This window comes from Papilio polytes, unplaced genomic scaffold (genome assembly GCF_000836215.1).
Source record: "Papilio polytes unplaced genomic scaffold, Ppol_1.0 DF821400.1, whole genome shotgun sequence".
Taxonomy (NCBI): Eukaryota; Metazoa; Arthropoda; class Insecta; order Lepidoptera; family Papilionidae; genus Papilio; species Papilio polytes.
The window spans coordinates 5,513,068-5,537,969 of record NW_013527804.1 but is presented as its reverse complement, the minus strand read 5'-3'; the positions used below and the strand labels follow the sequence as shown (position 1 = coordinate 5,537,969).

The following is a 24,902-nucleotide window of genomic DNA, read 5'->3' as shown; positions in this document are numbered from 1 at the left end:
ATTGAATTGACATCGATTTTGTTGTTTTTTTTTTTGTAAATTATGTTTATTAAGAATATGCATTAAAGTTTATAAAAATTGAATACTTTGTTGTTTTATTTACAATAGTAACGCTTTTCAATTGTTTTTATAAACTAAAAATAAAAAATAACCTACAAAATATACCTAAAGTAAGTAAAAACGAAGGTAGAAAATATTTATAAACACGCTGCTTTTTAAAATCTAGGAAAAACCTAAAACATTTTGTCTTACAAAATATAGTTTCTTGTAAAAGAGTAAATTTTATTTACACATTTCATTAACTGAAAATGTTTATTGTACATATTGTGTGCCGCCTTATAAACGTAAATTTTGTTTAGAAAAGATTTTTATAATTACCATTTAGACTATAGGGTTCAACGCTTTTAAATTCAATTGACTTCTATTAGTATGGACTAATATTTCACACATTCCCTTAGATCAGTGATTCCTAAAGTGGTCTATATCGACCCCCAGGGGTCTATGTCAGCGAAAAAAAATTGGGGGTCCATGGAACACAATAGTGGATCTCAACACATACATCGATAGCACCTATCATCTTCCACCATACTATCTTGTCATATCAAAACATATACATTATTTATTTTGAGTACTTTTAATTTATATTCAATTAATAAATGTATATATTAACACATATTTTAACTTTAAGTTTTTAACACTAAACTTAACTACAGTTAGAAATTTACAGGAAATGAATATGAGGTAAGCAGGGGGTCTACCCAACACGGAAAAGCATGGCAAGGGGTCTACGACACAAAAAAGATTGAGGAACACTGCCTTAGATGGAGACTTACATATTGAATAAAAAGACCTATTTTAAAAATATATTTATTATACGGGTATGTTATTGGCTGGTATATGCTGTAGATGGGGGTAGTATGAGCCAGCGAGGCCCTGCGGCATTTCCGCGGGCGCGTCATCCGACTGCGGGTAGGGGTGATGCGGCGGAGCACCCATCCATTGTGGATACCAATACAGACCCTAGAAATTAATATTAAACATACTGCCATTAAAATTATGTCATCACCATCACCAGCTCAATATACGTCTACGAGGAGCCTACCCTAAGTTAGGGGTGACATGTACCGAATATCTAGTTTCCACCCCTTCAAATATCCCTAGAAATTAAAAAAAAAACTGCCAATCGCATCTCGATAGATCGAAAGCTTAACTAGTAATATCTCCCGAAACCATCAGAATTAGGCGATTTGAATTGTTTTTATTATAAGAATACTAGTTTTCGCCCGCGACTCCTTTCCCGTGAAATTAAAAAAAAATGATTAGCCTATGTGTTTTTCCAGACTATACTCTACATCCATACCAAATTTCGTCGAAAACCGTTCAGTCGTTTAGGCTACAGACTCTAACATCCATCCATTCATCCATCTAAACTTTCGCATTTATAATATTAGTATGAAGTATGATTAGGGTATTTATGTTAATTTGCTAAATTTTTGTTTTACTTTCCGTCCCGTACCCTTAACCGTTAGGTTGTTGACGCTTCAATTAAAATTACAATAGGATCATTAACTAATTTAAAAGCTACTAGATGTATAAAATGCGTGGAACTTATACATTGCTAGCTCCAGGGGGGCATAAGCCGCTAAAGGGGGGTTTAACCTTACCTTATTAGTTCCAGCACCTTGACACGTGTAGCGGTATTCATTTATAGACAGCGGGTCGAGATAACTGATACCGGCGATGGAGCCATAGTTAGGAGGAAACATGAACCAACAGCCATCCAATGTGTCTAAAATAAATCTTTGTTTAACACTTTTAATTCCTATAACGCTCTGCGACTAATTAGTCGCGTGCGATTACGTCTGTGCATAATTATAAAAGATTATAAGTCTTCCACACTATGCATGCTTTTTATCGAGTTCTGTTGAGCCGTTCTCAAAATACGCAGTAACAAATGTTTGATCCTGAATGTCCATCCAACTTAACTTTTGCATTTATATTGTTAGTAAATTGTAGCGTTTAACGTGTTAACAGACAACCAGATACAATTGCAAAAATATGTTTATATGTCTATTATTAAATTACCGTTATTTTAAAAACAATGTTAGGTCAAAAACACAGATAAGTTGATGACACCAACAGTTATCTATACTTCTAAGATATGGCTTTTTAGATGTATGAAATAATGACATAACTCAAAAACTACTGAAAAATTTTCTTACCATAAAAAGCAACATTATCTTTGTGTAACATGGGCTATATTTTTAAATTAAACGTCGACGATATCGCGAAAAATATTTAAATGGACTAAATCGCGAGCAACGGCTTAGTTTAGACAGTAGAAACATACTGTAATAAACATTAAAAACGTATAACTTACAGGTTATATTTGGATTGAATTCATTAGGCGTTGTGGTTGTATGTTGGAAGGTTTCCGTCGTTTGCTCGATGAATGGCGGGATAGGAGATAGACCGGTGCCTGGATCTCCAGGGATTATGAATGGTCCTGAAATTCCCAAAAATACTGGATATCTATACTACTATAATTAAAAATAAGGTTAATTGTATGATGAATTAGTGTAAAATATTACAATTTTATTGTTTCCTTAATAAATTAAACAAATAATATTTTATAATAATATACCTCCATAAAAGTTAGTATTATTCCACTCGCAGACATGATGGTCACAGACTAACGGAGAAAACTTCTCTTTAGTGTAATAAGTATGGCCGTTTGGCATTATCTGTAATTATTATAATTTAAAATGCTATAAAACCATAAAAATAGTCTCATTAATTAATTTACATAAAGCTCAATTTCCACTAACTAATTTACCGCGCGATTCCGACTGCGTCTTGCCACATTCTGTATAAAATCGAGTGATATTTTCACTAGGACGTATTACTAAACGGCAGAACACAACCATACTCGCACGGCAAAATACTAAGTGGAAATTGCTTAGTAGTCGCCAGGCGATAATCTAGATTTAGGGCGACGTTCTTGAAAAAAAAAACAATTAAATTAGGTTATTTACCAGCAAATAATCGTAGTGACGGAACCGTATCCCCTGTATATTGAAATCGAGTATGAAGGAACCAGAAGTGATGACGCATGAAGCGGCGGTGAGTGGGGGAAGCTTGTACATATCAGTGCCGCATTTCACTATCGCCTTCGGTAGCATGGAAACGTCTCGCACGTGTTGTAGGTTCTTTTTAAATGGAAATCTGAAAAGGGTAGTTGTTTATTAATGAACGATGCTATTCTACGAGTGATTTGTTTTTTGCGATTTGTTCTTAGACTTTCAAAGAGCTTTTTTCATTACATTCTTATTATCAAGCCTATTCGTAAGTTGGATATTGCTAATAAATATAAACAATTACTAGTTGTAGGTACTTTTATTCCTAACTAGCTTTCGCATGTGACTCCGTCCGCGTGGAATTAAAAAAAAAGTTACTTTGTGATCTACCCGACTATGCTCTAGATCAAAGTCGTTTAGGCTATAAACTCTAATAATCATCCATCCATCCATCTAAACTTTCGCATTTATAATATTAGTAAGATAGGGGTCTAAAAAAGCAACACTCACCTAAAAATACACATACCCAAGTGACATTCCAAACCGTGAATGTAATTATCCATTTGGAACACGATATTCGGGTCTTCTTCTAAGAAATATCTGTTTTCATCCATATAGTGAACGAAGCCTAGGAAATGGAAGCCCCTACTCTTACAGTATGGCGCGGGACCTCGGCCCATGTTGTAAATGTCACTGTATAATTCCGATACGAACAGATAGACGTTTTTACCGCAATAGAACTCTGAAAAAAGGCACCATAAACTTTGTTAGCTTATTGGCTACTTAAAAAATTTCTTCGAATTCAAGGAAACCATTAGTAATAACCCACTGCAATATAACCTTTACCATTGTAAAAAAATTGCTAATTTTAGTGGTAAAAAATAACTGAAACGGTTAACCGTTTTTTTTTGTGTTTTATTTTTGTATTTTTTGGCCAATAAATAGTGTTTTATTTTAAATAAGAATGCAAACTCACAATTAAAATTTACATCCAAGTCTAGGGCCAAGGGCCTAGTGTGGGTTTAACGACTCTAGTACGGAAATTATTAGTTCTTTGGTATATGTTACCTTGACTCAGATAAAATTCGGTAGGCACCGCACCGCCGGATCCCGTGTTATAAGTAGCCACCCTCTCTGATTTAATAGCGTTATGGTTATCATACATTGTCAACATATTGTCTATCGCGTCTTCGAGAGCTATCAGCAATACCTAGACATTAAACTTGTGTATTAATAGACTGGACACGAACCTATTTTACAAGTTAACAAGGAAATCTAGTGTCTATGATATATTTACCTTTAATTCTTTTATATGTAGAGTTATAAATCTGCCTAAATGATCAGTGGCGATGTGGACATATTCATTGATGAAATACTGTGAAAAAAAAAGCATTAAAATACTGTCAACTAAGACTACCATAAATAAAAAATAAAGAATAAATTGTTTGAAAGAGAATAGATTGAGTAGAAAGTACATATTGTGCCGATCGAAGTTTAAAATAATAGACTAACGATGTCCAAATTAAACAAACAAACAAAGAAACTACTAGAAACAAACGAAGATCTAAATTTTCAAAAGGGGATAAAGTTTATGGTTCACAAGTCAAAGAAGAGATATAAAACAGAAGAGAGGGTTTGTTTATACTAATTACATATTTAAAGGCGACTAGAAGTTACGTAATTGACTGACCTGATCACGTGCGCGTTTGATCTTCATCATTTCTATCTGGTAGTGGACGAGGAAGTCCAGCTTATCTGTGGGATCGTGGCCGTAGATCTCATAAGCGTCTATTATCATCCCCAGAGTGAGGTTCTCACTCGGCTCTTGACAACATGGATGATTCCTTACATTGTATGCGTACTAGAACAACATTTAAACTGATTTACTTCTTACTAATATTATAAATGCGAAAGTTTATTGTATGTTAGAATTCACAGCTTAAACGAAATAAACGGATCTGGATGAAATTTGGTAGAGATGTAAAACATAGTCTATGTGTTCATAGACTATGTTCTATATTCATCATACTAATTATTATTTTTTTTTATAACATAAGATGGCAAACGGGCAAGCGGCCACCTGAATACGCCAAAATGGCGAGGCGACCGCTGCCCATAGACATCCGCAATTGTAGATGCGTTGCCTACCCTTATACAACAGAGGAGGAGACACACATGAAGAGAATGTCTCCCCTTCCTATTTATCTCCTCCTCCGTCAAATCCACTTCCCCTTATCATCCTCTCCTTATGAGAAAAGGGTGGTAAAGAGAAAGGGACTTAAATTAGGCCTCCGGCACACTTATCAGACGAAACACGCAATTGCTTCCATTTCACGCCTGTCTTCTGTGCGGTCGTGGTATTACACCAGGCGTGCCGGCCCTGCGGTGCTAAGATGTTAAAGCGGGCACTACCACTATCAGTTTTGTTTTTAAATCTATGCGGACGAAGTCAACGGATGAAATCTAGTTAGTTAAACAATTAGTTTTTTCTTATTTCACTAGTCTTATAACAAAAAAAATTCTTACCGATTTGTAAAACATATGTATAAATAAAAAACTTAAAATCCAAACGTTACGCACAACCATGATCGGCAACACAGGAAATACATAAACATAGGAAATAACAAAAATGTTAACGATCAATTAGTTATAACGAAAAATATCTTAATTGGATATAAGAGCACAAAGCAATATTAAAAAATCAATTTATCGTCAACTACAAACTTGATAAACACAAATATTTTGATAATAAATGACATTTAAGTTAGGATAATTCTTCTACAACCCCTCTCCTCCCTACCCCCTAAAATACCCAAGATGGGCTACTTTTTGTAGCTAGTTAGTAGAGGTTAATATATGTATTCTAGCATTCGCTCGGGACTTAGAAAAAAAACAAAAGCAAGTTGCCTATGTGTTCTTCGAGACTATCCTGTACATCTACAAACTTTAACAAACATCCATCCATCTTAACTTATGCATTTACAATATTAATGGGATAATAAGAATGTTGAAATTATAAGCAATAACACACATATAAAAAATGTAGCAAATGCATTTTAATCGACAAAACCCATTCATCTAACAGAAAGGCATACACTTTGATCTTTAATTATAGTAACGTAATACTGACAACGTAACAACAAATAACCTATATACGGCTATTACAGGTCAAGTTATTGTGCCAAGATTCGTTCCGCCCTATCGATCCATATTCCGCGCAGATTTTCAGCGCAGACCTTAGGGGTCCTCCCACAAAACCGATTCACACAGAGCGTCTCTTAAGAGAAAAGCCATTTTAAAATGGCTAAAATCCAATAATACTTAGAAAAACGCCAGAAAGTGGCATCAGTGCAATAAAATCCAAGAATCGGAAACCATTAAACTCAAAATGGCTGTTATTGAAAAGCTAATTTAGTATGTAAAAGTAATTTTAATCGTGATAGTGTAAAGAAGTCTTCCAAATTAGATTTTAAAATTATAATTAATGTAGTATAAAGTGTTATTTATATCGACGTCTTCCAGAAAGTCAATTTTAAAAATAAATAAACGCAAATTATAGTAAAAGTAAATCGCGGTTGTAAGTAGCAAAGATGATGAACTTAGGCCGTATAAAGATGCCTCCATTGAAAAACGTCCTAGACGTGGCGATGCAGACAGTAAGACAGCAGATACCAGACAAGCCAGGACAATCATCGCGACCCCCGCAGAATGTGAGATTCGCAAACCTTGGTAAGTGAATAAAATTGGAATCAAAATCTTCCAAATCTTGATTTCTAAAATAAACCATCTGAAAATAGACGCCAATGAACCTGAATGAAATATTTTCCAACTATAATCTCGAACTTTCTTAAACCTTTTATTGAAAACGCAAAATCCTTGTCTGTCAATGATAGAATTTTTAATGAAATTATTTAACTCCTTTCTTTATTGCATAATTCATAAAGTAGTTCCATTCTATTTCTTTACTATATACAAAAACATTAAATCATAACCCACTTTTGGGTATTTTAAAACTGAAAGAGAAAGGTCGTCACCCAATAAACCATTATCTTAAGGCGTAACGGATTATAGCTATTGATTTTTTACAAACACAGACATGGGTGAGAGCTGCGAGCTATCGACTATGAACGAGACCACATCCCCAACGTACCAGTCTACGAACCCCACCAACCCTTTCCTCAGCGGGGAGTTGCAAGCCGAGGATTCCTTCACCAGCTATCAAAACACTTATCCACAACAAGATGGTGCACCAAGGTAATTACTTCTCTTACTTTCTTACCAAGCAATGAAATTGAAGATGTAACCACAGTTACGTGTGATCGTGTGACGTTTAATATTAAGAAACAATACCCTTCAATTACAATTTAATTTACAATAAGTATAAATTGTAAAGTGAAAGCAAAATTATACTGATTTTGTATCTGCTTTTTCCAGGACTCAAAGCATGCAAAGCGTAGATTTCTATGCGTCTTCCGAAGAAGGGGGTTTCGAAGAGGGCGGTGGCAAACCAGGTGCGAAGATCAACGAATATCAAGCGGCCTGGAATGTTACTAACGCTATTCAAGTAAGTTAACTTACATAAAACTTAATAGATTGATTTTTAATATTTCCGTAATCGTGATGACTACCAACAGTTTAAACAAACCTGATTGTTCTTTTGTTTGTTTTACACAGGGCATGTTTGTGGTGTCACTGCCTTTCGCTGTACTCCAAGGGGGCTACTGGGCCATTGCTGCTATGATCGGTATCGCACACATCTGCTGTTACACCGGGAAGATCTTAGTCGAATGCCTCTACGAAGACGATCCTGTATCCGGGCAACGCGTTAGAGTCCGGGATTCCTACGTCTCGATCGCTAAAGAGTGTTTCGGTAGGAAATATGGCGCAAGAGTTGTTAATATAGCTCAAATTATTGAACTTCTCATGACTTGTATCCTTTACGTTGTTGTGTGTGGTGATTTGATGATTGGGACTTTCCCTGATGGTTCTATTGATACACGTTCTTGGATGATGTTAACAGGGATATTTCTTCTTCCTCTGGCCTTTTTAAAATCCTTGAAAAGCGTCAGCATGCTATCATTCTGGTGTACCATGAGCCATTTAATTATAAACGCGATTGTACTCGGGTACTGCATCCTTAATATTGGCGACTGGGGCTGGTCGAAAGTCAAATGGAATTTGGATTTCGAGAATTTTCCAATCAGTCTGGGTGTTATCGTATTCTCGTACACTTCTCAAATCTTCTTACCTACGTTAGAAGGTAACTTGGAGGATCGTTCTAAATTTGAATGGATGCTTAATTGGTCGCACATCGCAGCAGCCGCTTTCAAATCGATCTTCGGATATTTATGCTTTTTGACTTTCCAAAACGATACCCAACAAGTGATAACGAACAATCTTCGTTCTGCAGGTTTCAAAGGACTTGTGAACTTCTTTCTTGTTATAAAAGCCGTGCTTAGTTACCCTTTACCTTACTACGCTGCCTGTGATTTGCTGGAACGTGCTCTGTTTCGTGGTAAACCTAAAACGCTGTTTCCTACGATTTACGCTCTGGATGGTGAGTTGAAAGTTTGGGGTCTAGCTTGGCGATTGGGAGTTATAATATTTACTGTTTTGATGGCGATTTTTATTCCACATTTCGCGATATTGATGGGTTTCATCGGTAGCTTTACTGGTACCATGCTGAGTTTCATATGGCCAGCATATTTCCATCTTAAATTGAAGGGCAACCAACTCGAAAGTACTACTATCGCTTATGATTATTTCATAATCGGTTTAGGCGTTCTTTTTGGTATCATCGGCATGTATGATTCCGGTTCCGCTCTGGTGAAAGCGTTCAAGATAGGCTTACCCTTCTAAATCCAATTCTCATATAGTTTTAGATTGTTGAAATATTTCTAGACACAGCATATTCTTTTTTATTGTCGTTCAAAGTTGATATTGTCTAGTCGAATGTGATTTAATGTTTTTATCTTAGCTTAGATTTATAAGAGAATGACAATAACTGTTTTACTTGATATTTGATGTCTTCCAATTTATAGCTGTATGTATATAAACTTAGAATTAACATTATACACTTTAATTATTAATAATCCAATGTCTTCCAAGTCGGTGTTAGATGTAATTTCCACTAGCGATTGTCCGAGTGACTCTTCTGACTTCTAGTCTCGTATTTCCGCTAACGCGGGAGCGACAACCTTACAAAAAGATGGTCAAAGACACGCGGCTAATCGTTAATGGAAATAGACACTTATTGTCCTTTGACAACGAAGTCTTCCAGTTGAAAAAAATGATATATTTAATGGATTTCAATTACATTGCATTTAGATGTATGAAATATTCGCGTTGCATTTAAAAATATATTAAAGTTGTATTGTAATTTATAAGATTTTAGAGAATTATATTTAATTGCGTGTTTTTGATGGTTTTTGGACTCCATATTTTACACCAGCAAATTATAATACGTTTAGTTTGTTTTAGATATTTTATATGATTTAAAATTATACTAAACAAAAATATAAAATATGTATATCTATATTGAAACTCTATTGAAATTGATTTTTGTCTATTTACATAAAAAAATATTTAATAACCTATAAAATATTATACCCACTATGTATTTTTGAAAAATTTGATATTTATTGATGACAATAAGAAACTCTTTTTTGTGTTTAATAAATTATATAGTTTAGTTTTTAATTAAAGCTTTTTATATTAGCAGTAAAATATTATCTTGTTATGTATCAAATTCTTTGTTGTAATTTAAACGAATCTTATTTATATTTTACAAAGTTAATTATACATTGGATTATTTACTTATTATCGTCCTTATGCTACTCCCGTAGTGACGCAACAAGTTTTTGTGTTCCAAATAACTCTATCATACGTCATCTGTCATCACTCCCTTCTTGTGTCACCTTTCACGCGATACATCCATCTCTTTCTACGTCTATCTCTACCGGTGTACCACACTCATAACTAACGTACTCCTTGTTACATGCGATTCATTCCTCCTTATAACATGCTAACCCCTTACTCCTTATTATTTACTATTATTTTAATTATTAACTGTAATGATAACTTTAATAAGATTATAAAAATAATGTCTTCCATGTGTAATAATTAATAATATTGTTGTTGATCATTTCATAATATTAACATAGATTAAATATATTCTAACCTCTGTTAAAATAAAAAAAGGAGTAATAATTCAAAATATATTTTTCCCAATATAATAGGTGTGCAGATTACAAATTAAACAAAACTGATTTATTCACATTTGCCAAATATTTTTTCACTTGTAAAACAAATAAAGATTTAATTCATGTTTTCTTGGAAAAAAAACTACAATATACTACGTTCCTTAAAAATTACGTTATTTTACAGTCGTATTAAATTTTATGTTTGTAATAATAGCCCAAATTTATTTATAAAATTAAAAAATGTTAAATAGCCTATTTCAATAGGTTATGTATTGACATCTACAAGCCATTGTCGGCTAATAAACCTGAATATTTATCATAAACTTTTAATATACTGTGCACCACACTACGAAATTATTAAAAAAAATGTTGTGCTTCCAATATAGAGGTCTTTATAATGTTTTGTTAACACTTTGTGTGCCGACTCGGTCTGCGAAACCAGTACGTTAAATTCTTGGCATTCAAAGTGTTTAGTAGCGCTTGTATTTGAGAGAAGTTAGTGTATAAACGCAATAATAACGAACACAATATTCGTGTATCGTCAGAGTTCTAAGTGTGTAACTGAATATAAAATGTTATTTCAAATATGTCGTTTTATTCATAACCTTGTTGCCCGCGACTGCGTCCACGAAATAAAAATGTAGCCTATAATATGCCCGTCTACGTTAGCTACCCTTCAGTGAAAATCCTGTCCAAATCGGCCCAGCTGTTTCGAAGATTACTCGGAACAAACGCGGCTTGCGGACAGACAGACAAAAAAAATGCAATTTTCATTATTAGCAACGCAAATACATCATCTTTCCGAAATCTGGAATTTTTCTTTTCATAATACAAACAGACACTCCAATTTTATTATATGTATGGATAGATAGATAGATGTAATTTTATTTTAATATGAATAAATTGTTATATTTTAACCAATAAAAGTACGTAACAAATGTATTTAACGACTTCAATTATTTTTAAAATAGCAAGATTCCCAATTAACGATACCATAAAAGTTTAATTTGATAAAGTAATTGGCGCGAAAACGTTTCAGTGCTTTACCTGGTCGCCATGCTGACAAAATGGACGCCTTTACTCGCGCTTGCGTGCTATTTGTATTATGTGTGGCCTGGATTCAGTTAACGGTTTGTATATTTAAAAATTAAAAAAAAACTTTAATTTTATCAAGGATAAAGAATTTGTTGAGTTAGATATTTTAGTCAATATAGTTTAAAAATGCGGGTAGATTTCAAATTTTTGCTTTGCTTTCGAGAATCGTAATTTACCGATGTTTGAGAAATAAAGGAAATCTAATCTACCTTATTAAAGTAGCATAATTATGTAACTCATTATATCGTAAGATTTAATACGCCTTAGTAAAAACTTTAGATACCCTACGATATCCGTCGTCATCCATGCTGTGTCGGAGTCAACGAGAATATCACACTAGCAATGATCATCGACGCGTTCGAGATCTACGGCCACGACCCCACAGACAAGTTGGACAATCTCTGGCTTTACCAGAATGAGATGATGCGTATAAAAACAGCTGAAGATCAGGTAAATGACTCAAAAGTTCCACCACATCATAGTCAATTTTTAACCGAATTCCTAAAAGACGGATGGTCTCAATTCGTATGGACATTTTTTTTGTTAACACGTATTTCTAATAAAAATCTGTTCAATTGCAGTACATAATTAATGAACGAATTCACATCGCGACTGACCATCTTGGAAGATTCATAAGACTGCACATACAAGAATTGAAGGTATATTAAAAATGTATCACCAACGGCCAATGGAGGCGGCAATTTTTGCTGACTATCTTTACACTTTAAAGGTACTCCTGATAACTCTTGACGATGTGATCGACAACATGCTGACGATGTACGAGAACCATAACTCTATCGCTGCTGAGAGGAAGGCTACGTACACCGGTGGACCTGTGCCGATGGAGTTTTATATCAGCCAAGGTCATCGTCACTAATTGCCCTTGTCCCTACGGAGAATCGGTACAATGCTGCTGTCCCATACATCTCTGTCAGTCGAGATATCTGAATACATTCCCTATAGCATATCCTATACACAATACATCCATACTTTCGGTTTTCCTGTACCTTTGTAGGCAATCTATAATTTCACACAGAGAGATCAAACTTTAGGACTTCCTAAGACCTCTCAGAACAACATGGGAGATCCAATTTTCACATAACTTGTAAATAATATAAATGTATCTTCATTTTTAGAATTCTATTGCGGAAAGAACGTCTATTTATTCATATCGGAGCTTTACAGCGACATCTATAACATGGGGCGGGGTCTTGCGCCGTACTGCAAGGATCGCTCTTTCATCTTCCTTGGATTTCTACACTTCCATGATGAGCAGAAGTATTATTTATTAGATGATCCCAGCGTATCATTCCCCACCGATAATTACCTACATGGCTTGGAATGTCACATTGGTATTTGTATATTCAGGTAATTACATTTTGTAGATCTGTTTACAATCTTCTTTAGTAGCACCATTGCGCACCAATTTTTTCGATTTCGATTCCGATTTAATCATCCGGCGTCTGAATTAAATGAACTGGCAGCCATGTTTGCAAATATGAGAGGTTCTTTAGAAGTAATTGGTAATCTTCATTTGTTTTCTAGATTTCCATTCAAGAAACTGGTGCAAAAGGAAAGAGATGTTGTAACGTTGCCCAAGGCGATAGTGAAATGCGGCCTCATCATGTACAAGTTACCACCACTCACGGCTACCGCTTGCATCATCGCGTCTGGTTCCTTCATATTAGATTTCAACATACAGGGTCTTCGGTATCGACATTATGATTATTTATTGGTATGTTGATTTATATGTACTATATTATTGAAGCGTTAGAGCGGACGCACACCGTTGACTAAACAATCGCAAGACTAGTCTCGCTTTGTTTTCTATATGCTTATATAGAGGTGCGCACACTACTCGATTTTTAGTTGTGCAACTAAATAGTTGAATTGGCTACGAAACAATCGACAATAGCTTAACAGCTTATGCAAAACATTCTCTATCTATCGATCATCATTTTATTAGTTTATTGAACACTAGTTTTCGACCGCGACACCGTCCTGGAATTAAAAAAAAACACAAAAGTAAGTAGCCTATGTGTTCTACCGGACTTAGCTCTAGATCTATGCCAAATTTCATCCAGATTCGTTCAGCAGTTTAGGCTACAAAATCTAACAAACATCCATCCATATATCTAAACTTTCGCGTTTATAATGATAGTAAAATTAAATGGTCATAATTTTAGACTACACCAAACGGCCACACATACTACACTAAGGAACATCACACTCCCCTCGTGTGCGACCACCATGTCTGCGAGTGGAACTACACAAACCATTACGGAGGTAACACTTAAGCATATAATATCAATGTTATTGTATTAAAGCAATTTGAGCTCTAATCCTTTTGATTTAGGTCCATTTCTGATACCCGGCGACCCTGGGACAGGGATTGACCCAATACCACCGTACATCGAGCCAACGCCCACGCCAGATATTGTCGACGAGGATGAAAATATAACAGTACCATGCAAGTATAGTTTTAACCTACACTCCGTCCGCGTGAAATTAAAATAAACAAAAAAAAATAGCCTATGTGTTCTCCCATACTATTCTCTACATCTATGCCAAATTTCATAGAGATCGGTCAAACCGTTTAAGCTACAAACTCCAACAAACATCAATCCATGCAACTTCCGTAATTATAATTAAGAATTAACGTAAGAATTTTGCAATAGAATTTGTGAAGCGTGGGTAGATCTTAAACACTATCTTAAGCGCCAATAGCCTAATGGTTTACCGATCTTGCGGTCGAGGGTTAGAATCCCGACATTCGACTATCGTCGTGAACCATATCCTAGCACAAGCCTAGAGCTTAATTGGAATGGTTAAAGGAAATATTAGTAAATTAACAAAAATCTACTAATGTTTTTATTAAAAAAAACTGTCAGTGTTGTTGAGTTGCCTTAGGAGATTGCTAAGTGAAAACTAAGCATTGAACGTGTTAAGTTGGTTGGAGTGAAGTAAAGATTTGAGTGTACTGAATTAGAGAATAGTAATTTCATAATCAAGTATGGATATATCACTGTTCATATTAATACTAGAACATTTCTCAGATAACCTGGATGGCTGTCTTTTTATGTACCCTCCAAACTACGGCTCCATAGCCGGTAAAAGTTATTTGGACGCGGTAGAACTGCACGACGATAGGTTTACTTGTAACGCAGCGGGCAATAAGGTAAAGTATTAAATATGTTTTAACTAGCTTTCACCCGCGACTCCGCCTGCGTAGAATTAAAAAAAGTAGCCTATGTTTTCTTCCAGACTTAGCTCTAGAACTATGCCAAATTTCATCGAGATTCGTTCAGCCGTTTAGGCTACAAACTCTAACAAACATCTATCCATCTATCCATGCTTTCGCATTTATAATATTAGTATGATTAGTATGAATAAACGTAGTGTAGTATTTTATGTTAGCTAAGAAATCGAATTATGAACGCAAGTTGTGACTTGAATTTCTTTGTTCTTTATTAACTTAATACATAAGTTTAAAGTTCTTAATTTTTTTAACTTTATTTAATCTATACTAATACTGACTGTTGCTCGCGACTTCGCCCGTGTGAAATTAAAAAATAATATAGAATGTAGCCTATGTTACTTACGGATAAATTACCTTTGTAATGGTGAAAGAATTTTTAAAATCGGCCTAGTAGTTTTTGCGTGAATCAAATACACCCAAAAATACATATCTTCAAATTGATGTAAGATATATATTTTTGTATGTATTGAAATAACTTAAAAACTACTGGGCCAATTTTAATTCTTACACTAGTAATAAGCAACATTATCAAAAGTAACATAGCATAGGCTATGTTTTTTATTATTTTTTTGGCAGATTTTTCACAACATATTTGTAGTTAGAAAAGTTTCTGTAACGTAACAGTCAATTGTCCTAAAAAAACTTTGCTTTAGTTTACTGCATTGTTTCTTTTCAGGGTCTCTACTGGTATCCGCAATGGATGGGAACTCTTCCTCATCATCCGTACCCATCGCTGCTCGACTCCAAGAGTCCGTTTGAGTCAGCGGGACCGTACTACCCTCATCAGACATATGACAATGAGGACGCAGATATTGATACATAATTATAATTTAATAAATATATTATAATTAGTATGATTTCATTTTCTTATTTATACTAATATTAGATAGTAGCTTTCGCCCGCGACTCCGTCCGCGTGGAGTTTAAAAAACCAAAAGTAAGTAGCTTATGTGTTCTACCAGACTATCCTCTACATCTATACCAAGTTTCATTGAAATCCTTTCAGGTGTTTAGGCTACAAACTCTAACAAATATCCATCCATCCATCCAACCATCCATCCATCTAAACTTCCACATTTATAATATTAGTATGAATTGCGTGAAAGGTGACATGATCAAGAAGGGAGTGACGACTGAGATGACGTATGATGGAATTGGAGGACGAAAACCTAGAAAAAAAACTAGGGATAACTGTCTTTATAAAATTATATTATACTATAAATAACTCTCCAAAAATCTACTTTCAATTACACTTCCTCGAGGCAAAATAAAGAACGCAGGTGTACCCGCTTTTAATTCAAAATATTTAGTCACTAACAAATCACCTAAATCCTTCTTCGGGTCAATCACATGAGGCATTTTATCATAACCTTCAAAATATACATTAACAGTATTAATACTGTATTTATTATTTACATCCCAAGGCGCAGGGAACAATTGTTCCAATTGGCTCAACAAAGAAATATTTTCTGGACAACCTTTAACTACATCTGTCATTTGATATTCTGGATACATTAAGAGAACTGGCCACTTTAATATCCCATTTTCTATATGTACCATAGAGTCTTGTGAATCGGGTAAACATGGTTCTAATTTAGATAGATCTAAATCATCTTCATCATCACAATTGGAAACTCTAATACCACGTTCAACAATCATTTTAATAATCGCATCTCTTTCTTCATCCTTCTTATTAACTCTCCTTTTCTTTTTCCTTTCATCTCTTTCTTGGATTAACTTCTTCTTTTTAGCTAAATTTAGTAATTCAACAACTTCTCTATCATTCTTTAATTTCTCACAATGTTGTATACAGATGTCATATTTAGAGATTTCGAATGCGGATTTAGCTGCCCGTAGTCTCGCTTTTGTGTGTTCAGGATTAAATGTTAAAGCTCGTTCACTATCATATAAGGATGATCTATAATTTTTTAAATGCCAGTGACAAGCAGCACGATTATTGTACAAGCTTGCATTAATTTCAGGATCATTGGATTTAATTTTTATACCTTCTGTGTACCTGTAAAAGATATATAACTTAATTAACAGACATATATTTGTTTTATTTCAAATTCTGCTTGAAATATCAAAATCAACTTAAAATGCTACATGCTAGATGCTAGTTAAAGTATGTTTCCTATACTGCTGAATGGATCATAATGAGATTTGGCATAAACACAGTAGAACACAGTTTGGAAGAATAAATGGGCTGTATACTTTTTTTTTGTTCAATGTTGTCAAAGTTGGGAGACAACTTATTACAATAATTAATTAAATTATCGGTACTGGAAAAAATCTGATTATTGAAATAAAAACTCACCCTAATATTGCTAATCTGTAATTCTTGTGTTTAAAATTAAAATTGCCATCTTCTTTATAATTATTTGCTAATTCTAATGGTGTATTTTCCTCTGGATCATACTTCAGTTTAGCCAAACCTTCAGCCAATGGTGACATTTCATCACTAGGATTGGTCTTCATAAAGAATGGATGCTTATCCATTTCTTCCTATAGAAAAATTAACAAAAATAATCACACAACAGTATTGCAATCTGCTACAAATGTCAAACTGTACCAGTAGTACATATTTTATAGATTTTTTTTTTAATATTATAAGGTGGCAAATGAACAAAATAGTAAAGTGATTGTTGTGCTTAGACATGGAAATTGCATACTAAGAGGACATTTTCCCTAAGCGTGCCCTCCTACGTAATATCTACTTATCATGTCCTTGTATAAAAAAGAAAATTCAGATCTTACGGTAACCAAACAAAGAAATTAGAAAATCTACTAGAAACACCAAAGGCGTTGTTATAATTGTTGAATGTGAAGTTAACGTGAATTTAATATCTTTTAAAAGCGTAATTATATTCATGAAAATATTTAATACCTCCCATCTGTCTTCCGGCCATCCTTCTGTGTACCTTTTCCTTTCCAAACTGTTAATAAAATCATCAAGCTCTGAATCTAATTTCTGACACAATTCCAACCGCTCCGTATCAGACATCGATTTTTTCGTATCCACTTCAGAATTCATGGCCATTTTCACTCAAATTGCTTTAAAATCTAAGAAAACTGAATATAACAAAATCAAAACAAGCATGTGGTTCTGTTTCTTATCATCTTGTCAAAATGACAGTTGTCAAAATCAATCTACAACAAGCCCATAGTTACAGTTTATATTTTTTATAGCTGATACAAGTGACCTTGACTGTTGACAGTATTTCTATTTCACAATAGGTAAATAAAAAATATCAACATATCGGTAAATAAAACAATGAATCCGCTGTTTCTTAATCTGTCTTAATAAAAGACTATTATACAACCATCCATAAAATTCCCTTTATTCAAAAGAAGAATTAAAAAATTAACATGAAAACATACGTTTAAACACATTCTACATTTTTTACGAGATGACACATATTTTATCTCAATATATGATACCAGCTTGCCATTTCTTGATGTATTCAATTTTGCGGCATTCTCGAGTCTCAAAGTAATCTGGATACTGCGCCTTTTCTAATGGATGCCAATAATCCATAACCCAATCTGGAGGTTCAACAACTCGTTCAAAAGCTATACCTCCTGCACGACCCATTGATTTTGAAACTGCAACATAGAAAAATATTTAGGATTTTTCCTTTCCTAGGTAAAGAGGGACGTTATATATTATATATTTAGAATATTACTAGGACCAAATTTACAAAATAATAAAACCGAGCATACATCGCCCAAGGAATACAGGGTTTTTTTTCATGAAGGCTTCATGCTCTCCTACCCATAAAAGTCGACGCTGCTCCTTAGGATCACAGACGGATTTGTTATCATCAAATCGTTTTCGCAGAAGAATTTGATGATATCGTATGACATATCTGCAAAATAATGAAATATTATCGTACATATCTACGATGAAAACTGTTGTATATTGTATTTTATACATCAAAAAATTAATTTTCTCACCTTGGATAATAATGCGATTCTATCAATCTCATTGCCGTTTTATATAATGCACAAACTTTTTGAGAATAGCTAATTAACTCTGGTGCAAAATTCATTGTTAAAGTAGATGAAAAGAAATTTTATTTTCGCACTATTAAACGTCAAGTAACTGAAGAAGTAACATGTAAATCAAATATCTCAATGATTCGAAATCCAAACAACCCCTAAAAATAGATTTAAAAAAGGTCGAATAAAAAGATTTGTCATTTCATAGCATTGTTGAGATTTTCTTTTATCTGGTAACTATAACTTGCCAAATACGATTGATTAGTTTGACAATTCAGGACGTTAGTGAAATCGGGTGTAAATATTATCAATTTTCGATTTTTGTAAAAGTTGATATCGATAGATCATATAGTTGTACTTTAAGGATTAAATAAATACTTTTTTTAATTCTTGTATGATACGAAGTTAAATCAATCATCAAACACGAAGAATGAGATGTATAAGACAAGTCTTACTAATATTGCCATGCAAAAACATACTGAAATTCATTTTTACTTTTATTACCATCGCCATCACTATAGTCACTTAGACTGTTCCTCAAGTTAATTATGAGTTTTAAATAGAAAATTTCGATAGTTCATAATTCTTCGCTACGTGCGTACGTCCATCAGTGATAATTATATCTGTCTATTAAGTACGAGATTTACTTCATGCAAATGAATTTAAGTGCTTTATATGCGTCACTTGTAACACTAAGATCTTTAAATATCTGCATATTCTGTGAACTGTAGTGTATTTTGTCAATGTCAATGTCAAATGATTGTCATTGTTTATGATTGTAGGTTAGCATTTCAAAGTTATTAAGCTGATATTACAAAATAATAAGAGTAAACAGTATAAAATTTAATAAGTTTTCTGTATAATATTTGTCGCTTTAAGTATTTGTTTTAACGACTTAACATACATAACTTATGCTTAAAGTTTTACTACCCGGAGAGTAATTTTAATCATGTCTGATGCTTGGGAGGAAATTCAAGCTGTGAAGAGTAAGAGAAACAGTCTCAGAGAGAAACTTGAGAAGCGTAAAAAGGAACGGCAAAATATTTTAGGCGCTACACTCGCTAACGATAAAGGGGAAAGTTCAGCAAGTAGCAAAGAAAAATCTGTTCCCAGTCCTACATCTCAGAAAACTGAAGGTAAAAAATATTTCTGTTTTAAATAAAGAATGTAACACGTGGAGGTAAATAACCTGACCAGGTATACTAGAAGCAATTTCACCAGGTAATACTATGCCCAAAACCATAATCAAAAAGTAAATAAGTAATATCTATTTGGAGAAATATTTACATTTAGTTTAAGTATAGTTATTAATTTAACCACATAACAACAAGCTTGTTTATTCTAGCTACAGCTCCAATGTAATACACATTACAGTGTAGTTTATTCATATTGCTAGGGGTTATAAAAGAAATTTCTTTTTCTGCTCTACACAAAGACAGAAATATATAGACTAGGCATTGTAAACTTAAATTTTCCCTGGTACTTTCTCTAAAAGGTTGTTTGTCAGTTGTCAAGTTCAGTATGCCACCTCATGTCAACTATGCCTACCCTACATTTTTTTGAATCTCTAGCTTAACACAATTTCAACGATTACTAATTCTGTTATAGCATCAGAGAAGCCAAAACTACCGGTTCCAGTAGCATCTTTAGAAGTGCGTCTATTACAAGTGTTGTCCGACATGCAGTTGCAACTGCCCGCTACAGCGAGTGCATTGATACCAGGCCTGGGCGATGTTGATACAGGAATTGTTGCCAGTTTACTACAGAAATTTGCAACACAGAAGTTAATCACGTAAGTGATCATCTTGTTTTTTAAAGTAATCAAACTTTTTTTTATAACATAAGCTGGCAAACGAGCAAGCGGCCACCTGAAACCGCCAAAATGGCGAAGCGAACGCTGCCCATAGACATCTGCAATTGCAGATGCGTCGCCTACCCTTATCTGACGGGAGACGCACATAAAGTGGATATTTCCTCTTTCTACGCATCTCCTCCATCGTCAAATCCACTTCCCCTTCCCATCCTCTCATAAGAAAAGGGTGGTAAAGAGAAAGGGACTTAAATTAGGCCTCCGGCACCACACTCATCAGACGAAACACGGAATTGGATTTATTTTACGCCTGTCTTCTGTGTGGTTGTGGTATTACACCGAGCGTGCCGGCCCATTCGTGCTAAGATCTTAAAGCGACACTACCACTGTTAAACTCTTTTTAATTTTGTTAAAATACTAGCTTATGCTCGCGACGCCGTCCGCGTGGGATTAAAAAAACAAAAGTTAGTAGCCTATGTGTTCTTACCGACTATTCTCTAAATCTATACCAAATTTCATCGAAATCTGTTCAGTCATTTAGGCTACAAACTCTAACAAACATCCATCCATTGATCTAAAGTTTAGCATGATTAGTAGATTTATGTAGGTAAAATAATAGTAGGTTTAGTAGATCTAGGCTTGTGCTAGGATATGGTTTATACAATAGTCCAATGGCGGGATTCGAACCCTTGACTGCAAGATAGATAGTCCATACCCCAAACCATTAGGCTATTAGCTCTTTTTATTACTAGCTTTCATCATTGAGTCCGCCTGCAAATTAAAAAACAGTAAAAGCCTGTGTTTTCCAGACTATGCTCTACATCTATGCCAAATTTCATTGAGATCTGTTAAGCCTTTTTGTCTCTAAACTCTTGACAGATATTCATTCATACTTGTAAACTTTTGTATTTATAATATTAGTAATATCACATAGTTCTACTATTTTAAATAAATAAATAAATAAATAGGACTTTTATTTCCACAAAAACAAGCTACAAATGAAATCTTACATACATCAATCTTAAAACTAGTAAAAAAAAAAAGAAAATGTGGCAATAGGCGGCAAGCTCAGCTAATGCAGAGACGGCGCAGGCCGTTTCTGCGCTGGTTTTCAGCTGGCCCCTTTACACACCGATATTTACACAAAAGGTGGGTGACTTAACCTTGTTAGATATTTAAAAAAGTGATAAAAAATAACAAAAAATTTACATATAGTGATTATACATTAAGGTTACAATTTAAAGCTTTAAAAAAAACTAGGTTATTTTCTATCTATTACAGTATCAAAGAACGTTTAGAAGGTGCAATGGATGCTGAAATTGAGGTTGTTAGTGCGGAATCTGTGAGACTGGGCGCAGTACTAACCGCTTTGATAGAAGAACAATCTGCTCCTGCTAAAAGAAAAGGTATCTTTATAAGTTACAATTAATTGTTTTTGCATAAGAAATTAGTACAATTATTCATGAATATTTATCACTAGCTGTTCCCGTGCGGCATCTGCATAAAATTATGAAAATTTCATTTTATTGTTTACATGTCAAATGTCAAATTGACATGACATGACAAACCTTGACAATCTTGCTTCTTTGATGTTGACAGCAATTTTTGCTTTGTTTCCCACATTAGGATTTTATCCAAAATATTTACCCCCATAGTTTAATGGCGTGAAAATATATAGCATATAGCGTGACGTAAGTGTAGGGCTTTTTATTAAAAAAAGGATTATTCAAATATAAGCTGTTATTGCTGATATCTTAGGCAACAAAGAAGTGTGTGTTTACGCTTTATTATAATAGTATAGATTATAATTTGGATTATATATTTATTAGATTGTAATTTATATCACTATGTAGCATAAAAACACAGCACATGTGCTGAATGGTTTTTTAAATAAATACCCTTTTGCATTTATAATATTAGTAAGACTAACAATATAAATTGTTTTCAGGTGACAGCACAATAGATGAAAGTACAAATGTTAAAGTTGCAAAAAGTGTCACAGATGACAAAAAGACGGCTAAAGGTGACACTGATATTATGGTAAGTTGAATATAGTCTAAAAATGGAAGCTTGCAGAATGTCTCCAGAGTAGGGTTGTAACGGAACTCCGCTTCCGCATCCGCAAGTACGGAACTTCCGCAAGAAATGATAATTCCGCATCCGCTTCCATTATTTCTTATGCGGAGTTATAACGGAGGTTAATTTACGTATTTAACGCGAGTGCCCGGGCGGGCGGATATGTCAACTAACTATAATTGTTATACATTATATTTGCATAATAAAGTGTATCTTGTAATTTTGTACCAATCTGTATTTTGGTTTATCGTAGTTTTAGTTTTTATTTTTAAATAAATCGCTATTAATATTATATTATTGACTTTCGCTTCCGTTAACCTCCGCTTCTGCAAAGGTGAAGCCTTTCGAATCCGCATCCGCTTCCGTTAAAATGGTTACCATTACAAACCTATTTTAGACAATCTAGACCGGTGTTTGGAACCTATGCCCTGCAGGAGGGCAATTTGTTAGTGAGGTAGGGCGATACAATGACTAACCCTTTCGTTTCGCGCTATTTGAATGCAATGTTGATGCCAAATTATTATCTATACTAATATAAAGGGGAAAGATTTGTATTTTTGTGTGTATTGAAGTAACCTAATAACTACTGGGCGAATTTCATAAATTCTTTGACCATTGAAAAGCTATGTTATCAATATGTAATATAGGGTACTTTTTTAATTCCATGGGGTAAATTTTCTAGCAACTAGTTACATGTAATTTCATTTGACGTTACTGTGGATGGTTTTAAGGTAAAAATTGTTTGGCGAAAATTTCAGAAATGTTAAAGTGCATAAACTATGTTGGGAAATACTGTTCTAAACTAAGTCTGAACTTATTTATTTTATTTATTTATTTACTAACTAGCTTTCGCCCGCGACTCCGTCTGCGTGATATTAAAAAAACAAAGTCTAGTAACCTATTTGTTCTTCCAGACTATCCTCGACATCTATGCCAAATTTCATTGAGATCCGTTCAGCAGTTTAGGCTACAAACTCTAACAAACATCCATTCACCTAAACATTCACATTTATAATATTAGTATGATTAGTACAATAGTTACAATTTATTTTATCATTACAGTCGCTGTTAGCAATGCCTTCGAGTAGAGAAAAAGCAGTCAAAAGAGTGGGTGAGGAAATAATGGACCTTCTCAGTAAACCAACAGCAAAGGAGAAATCATTGGCCGATAAATTCAAAAGTCAAGGAGGTATGTTGGAATATCTTTTTTGTATTGAAATATCATTTTGATCCTATTTATTCAAAGTTTGTAGTTCTCAAACCTTTATCTATACTATTATAATAAAGTGTAAACACACACTTCTTTATTGCCTAAGATGTCAGCAATTACAGCACATTTTTAAATAATTCTTTTTTTAATAAAAAGCCCTACACTTGCTACACGCTATAGGCTATATATTTTCACGCCATTAAACTTAGGGGGTAAATATTTCGGATAAAAATCCTAATGTGGGAAAGAGACCATAAGTTGCTGCCAACATCAAGAAAGAGAGATTGCTAAGGTTTGTCATGTCATGTCATTTTGACATTTGCTATTGGTAATCTGACAAATGTAAACAATAAAACAAAATTTTTATAATTTCATGTGGTTGAAGCCGCAGGGGAACAGCTAATTGTTTATATTCTGTAAAACTTTCATTTGCAAATTGTATTTATAACTTAAATTACAATGAAATCTTTTGCCATTGGATAACAATTACCATTACCATGGCAACTTTGCTTTCTTGATAGCAGCTTGTAGTTTTTGTCACTTCCTGCATGAGGATTTTTACCAATTTATTCACCAACTAAATTAAATAGTGTGATAATATATAGTCTATCGCATGTCAAAAAGAAGCCTTTTTGATACTAAGAATTTTTCAAAAATGTACTTTGTTTGCTGACATCTATATGACAAAGAATATTTTTCAATTATTCTTTTTATAATTTGAATTTTGAATAAGTGTTTCTTTTAATGAAAAGCTCTACACTTACGACACGATATAGGCTAAATTTTTGCGACGAGGGGACGGTTGGAACTTATATCATTTCATAACGTTTCCATCTGTCACCTTATTGGTGATATTGTGACTAAAAGGTGGGACGGATGAAACTTCATTCTCACGTGGAGACAGAGCGGGGCGATGGTTGGGAATAATCCCACCATTCGTCTATTGTCGTGAACCATCCTAGTACCAGCCTAGAGCTTAGTTCGAATGGTTAAAGGGAATATTAGTAAATTAACATAAATTTGCTATTATTTTTAATTTTAAGAAAAAAATAAAAAAGATACTTGTTATATGTCCAAGGTGCTCAAGTGATGGAGTTCTGTCCGCACGGTACGCGCGCTGAGTGCGTGCGCAACGCTAAGTGCGAGCACGAGCACTATGAGTGCAAAAAGT

At 34.1% G+C, this 24,902-nt stretch overlaps 6 protein-coding genes across 6 annotated transcripts in view; 3 read left to right on the top strand and 3 right to left on the bottom strand.

Moving 5' to 3' along the window:
• Nucleotides 1-870: 870 nt before the first annotated feature.
• LOC106108731 lies at nucleotides 871-5,663 on the bottom strand. Its single transcript, XM_013289991.1, has 10 exons — nucleotides 5,658-5,663; nucleotides 4,768-4,938; nucleotides 4,375-4,452; nucleotides 4,146-4,287; nucleotides 3,588-3,819; nucleotides 3,036-3,225; nucleotides 2,645-2,744; nucleotides 2,381-2,506; nucleotides 1,665-1,789; nucleotides 871-1,020 (listed from the first exon to the last, which is right to left on the bottom strand). Exons 1-10 carry the CDS (start codon nucleotides 5,661-5,663, stop codon nucleotides 871-873), a joined length of 1,320 nt encoding a protein of 439 aa, XP_013145445.1.
• A 524-nt stretch (nucleotides 5,664-6,187) lies between these two features.
• LOC106108818 (vesicular inhibitory amino acid transporter) lies at nucleotides 6,188-9,207 on the top strand. Its single transcript, XM_013290095.1, has 4 exons — nucleotides 6,188-6,806; nucleotides 7,172-7,331; nucleotides 7,512-7,641; nucleotides 7,752-9,207. The coding sequence occupies exons 1-4, from the start codon at nucleotides 6,668-6,670 to the stop codon at nucleotides 8,934-8,936; spliced, it is 1,614 nt and encodes a 537-aa protein (XP_013145549.1). The 5' UTR covers nucleotides 6,188-6,667; the 3' UTR covers nucleotides 8,937-9,207.
• A 2,139-nt stretch (nucleotides 9,208-11,346) lies between these two features.
• On the top strand, nucleotides 11,347-15,456 carry LOC106108729. The gene is made up of 10 exons (XM_013289990.1): nucleotides 11,347-11,409; nucleotides 11,654-11,824; nucleotides 11,956-12,033; nucleotides 12,105-12,237; nucleotides 12,511-12,742; nucleotides 12,920-13,109; nucleotides 13,561-13,660; nucleotides 13,731-13,844; nucleotides 14,431-14,552; nucleotides 15,310-15,456. Exons 1-10 carry the CDS (start codon nucleotides 11,347-11,349, stop codon nucleotides 15,454-15,456), a joined length of 1,350 nt encoding a protein of 449 aa, XP_013145444.1.
• A 365-nt stretch (nucleotides 15,457-15,821) lies between these two features.
• On the bottom strand, nucleotides 15,822-17,772 carry LOC106108784 (tetratricopeptide repeat protein 4). Its single transcript, XM_013290054.1, has 3 exons — nucleotides 17,521-17,772; nucleotides 16,951-17,138; nucleotides 15,822-16,650 (listed from the first exon to the last, which is right to left on the bottom strand). Exons 1-3 carry the CDS (start codon nucleotides 17,671-17,673, stop codon nucleotides 15,849-15,851), a joined length of 1,143 nt encoding a protein of 380 aa, XP_013145508.1. The 5' UTR covers nucleotides 17,674-17,772; the 3' UTR covers nucleotides 15,822-15,848.
• Nucleotides 17,773-17,950: 178 nt separating this feature from the next.
• LOC106108911 (NADH dehydrogenase [ubiquinone] 1 beta subcomplex subunit 9-like) lies at nucleotides 17,951-18,767 on the bottom strand. Its single transcript, XM_013290260.1, has 3 exons — nucleotides 18,591-18,767; nucleotides 18,357-18,502; nucleotides 17,951-18,239 (listed from the first exon to the last, which is right to left on the bottom strand). Exons 1-3 carry the CDS (start codon nucleotides 18,683-18,685, stop codon nucleotides 18,061-18,063), a joined length of 420 nt encoding a protein of 139 aa, XP_013145714.1. The 5' UTR covers nucleotides 18,686-18,767; the 3' UTR covers nucleotides 17,951-18,060.
• A 624-nt stretch (nucleotides 18,768-19,391) lies between these two features.
• Nucleotides 19,392-24,902, top strand: part of LOC106108728 (N6-adenosine-methyltransferase 70 kDa subunit) — a 13,373-nt gene continuing 7,862 nt past the window's right edge. Inside the window, exons 1-6 of the mRNA XM_013289989.1 lie at nucleotides 19,392-19,771; nucleotides 20,244-20,427; nucleotides 21,727-21,851; nucleotides 22,394-22,485; nucleotides 23,584-23,710; nucleotides 24,810-24,900. Of these exons, the coding sequence (XP_013145443.1) occupies nucleotides 19,585-19,771; nucleotides 20,244-20,427; nucleotides 21,727-21,851; nucleotides 22,394-22,485; nucleotides 23,584-23,710; nucleotides 24,810-24,900 (806 nt within the window). The 5' untranslated portion in view covers nucleotides 19,392-19,584. The remainder of the gene's footprint in view (nucleotides 19,772-20,243; nucleotides 20,428-21,726; nucleotides 21,852-22,393; nucleotides 22,486-23,583; nucleotides 23,711-24,809; nucleotides 24,901-24,902) is intronic.

Excerpts from the sequence above, each read along its gene's own strand:
- LOC106108731 (XM_013289991.1), bottom strand. Across the intron at positions 4,453-4,767 it reads TCAAACGCGCACGTGATCAG|TATTTCATCAATGAATATGT; the intron begins GTCAGTCAATTA and ends TTTTTTTCACAG. Across the intron at positions 2,745-3,035 it reads GTCACTACGATTATTTGCTG|ATAATGCCAAACGGCCATAC; the intron begins GTAAATAACCTA and ends TAATAATTACAG.
- LOC106108818 (XM_013290095.1), top strand. The coding sequence starts at position 6,668 with ATGATGAACTTAGGCCGTATAAAGATGCCTCCATTGAAAAACGTCCTA. Across the intron at positions 7,332-7,511 it reads CAACAAGATGGTGCACCAAG|GACTCAAAGCATGCAAAGCG; the intron begins GTAATTACTTCT and ends TGCTTTTTCCAG. Across the intron at positions 7,642-7,751 it reads ATGTTACTAACGCTATTCAA|GGCATGTTTGTGGTGTCACT; the intron begins GTAAGTTAACTT and ends TGTTTTACACAG.
- LOC106108729 (XM_013289990.1), top strand. The coding sequence starts at position 11,347 with ATGGACGCCTTTACTCGCGCTTGCGTGCTATTTGTATTATGTGTGGCC. Across the intron at positions 12,034-12,104 it reads TGCACATACAAGAATTGAAG|GTACTCCTGATAACTCTTGA; the intron begins GTATATTAAAAA and ends TACACTTTAAAG. Across the intron at positions 12,238-12,510 it reads GGAGTTTTATATCAGCCAAG|AATTCTATTGCGGAAAGAAC; the intron begins GTCATCGTCACT and ends CTTCATTTTTAG.
- LOC106108784 (XM_013290054.1), bottom strand. The coding sequence starts at position 17,673 with ATGGCCATGAATTCTGAAGTGGATACGAAAAAATCGATGTCTGATACG. Across the intron at positions 17,139-17,520 it reads GGCCGGAAGACAGATGGGAG|GAAGAAATGGATAAGCATCC; the intron begins GTATTAAATATT and ends ATTTTTCTATAG. Across the intron at positions 16,651-16,950 it reads TACAGATTAGCAATATTAGG|GTACACAGAAGGTATAAAAA; the intron begins GTGAGTTTTTAT and ends TATCTTTTACAG.
- LOC106108911 (XM_013290260.1), bottom strand. The coding sequence starts at position 18,685 with ATGAATTTTGCACCAGAGTTAATTAGCTATTCTCAAAAAGTTTGTGCA. Across the intron at positions 18,503-18,590 it reads GAATCGCATTATTATCCAAG|ATATGTCATACGATATCATC; the intron begins GTGAGAAAATTA and ends ATTATTTTGCAG. Across the intron at positions 18,240-18,356 it reads CCCTGTATTCCTTGGGCGAT|TTTCAAAATCAATGGGTCGT; the intron begins GTATGCTCGGTT and ends TCTATGTTGCAG.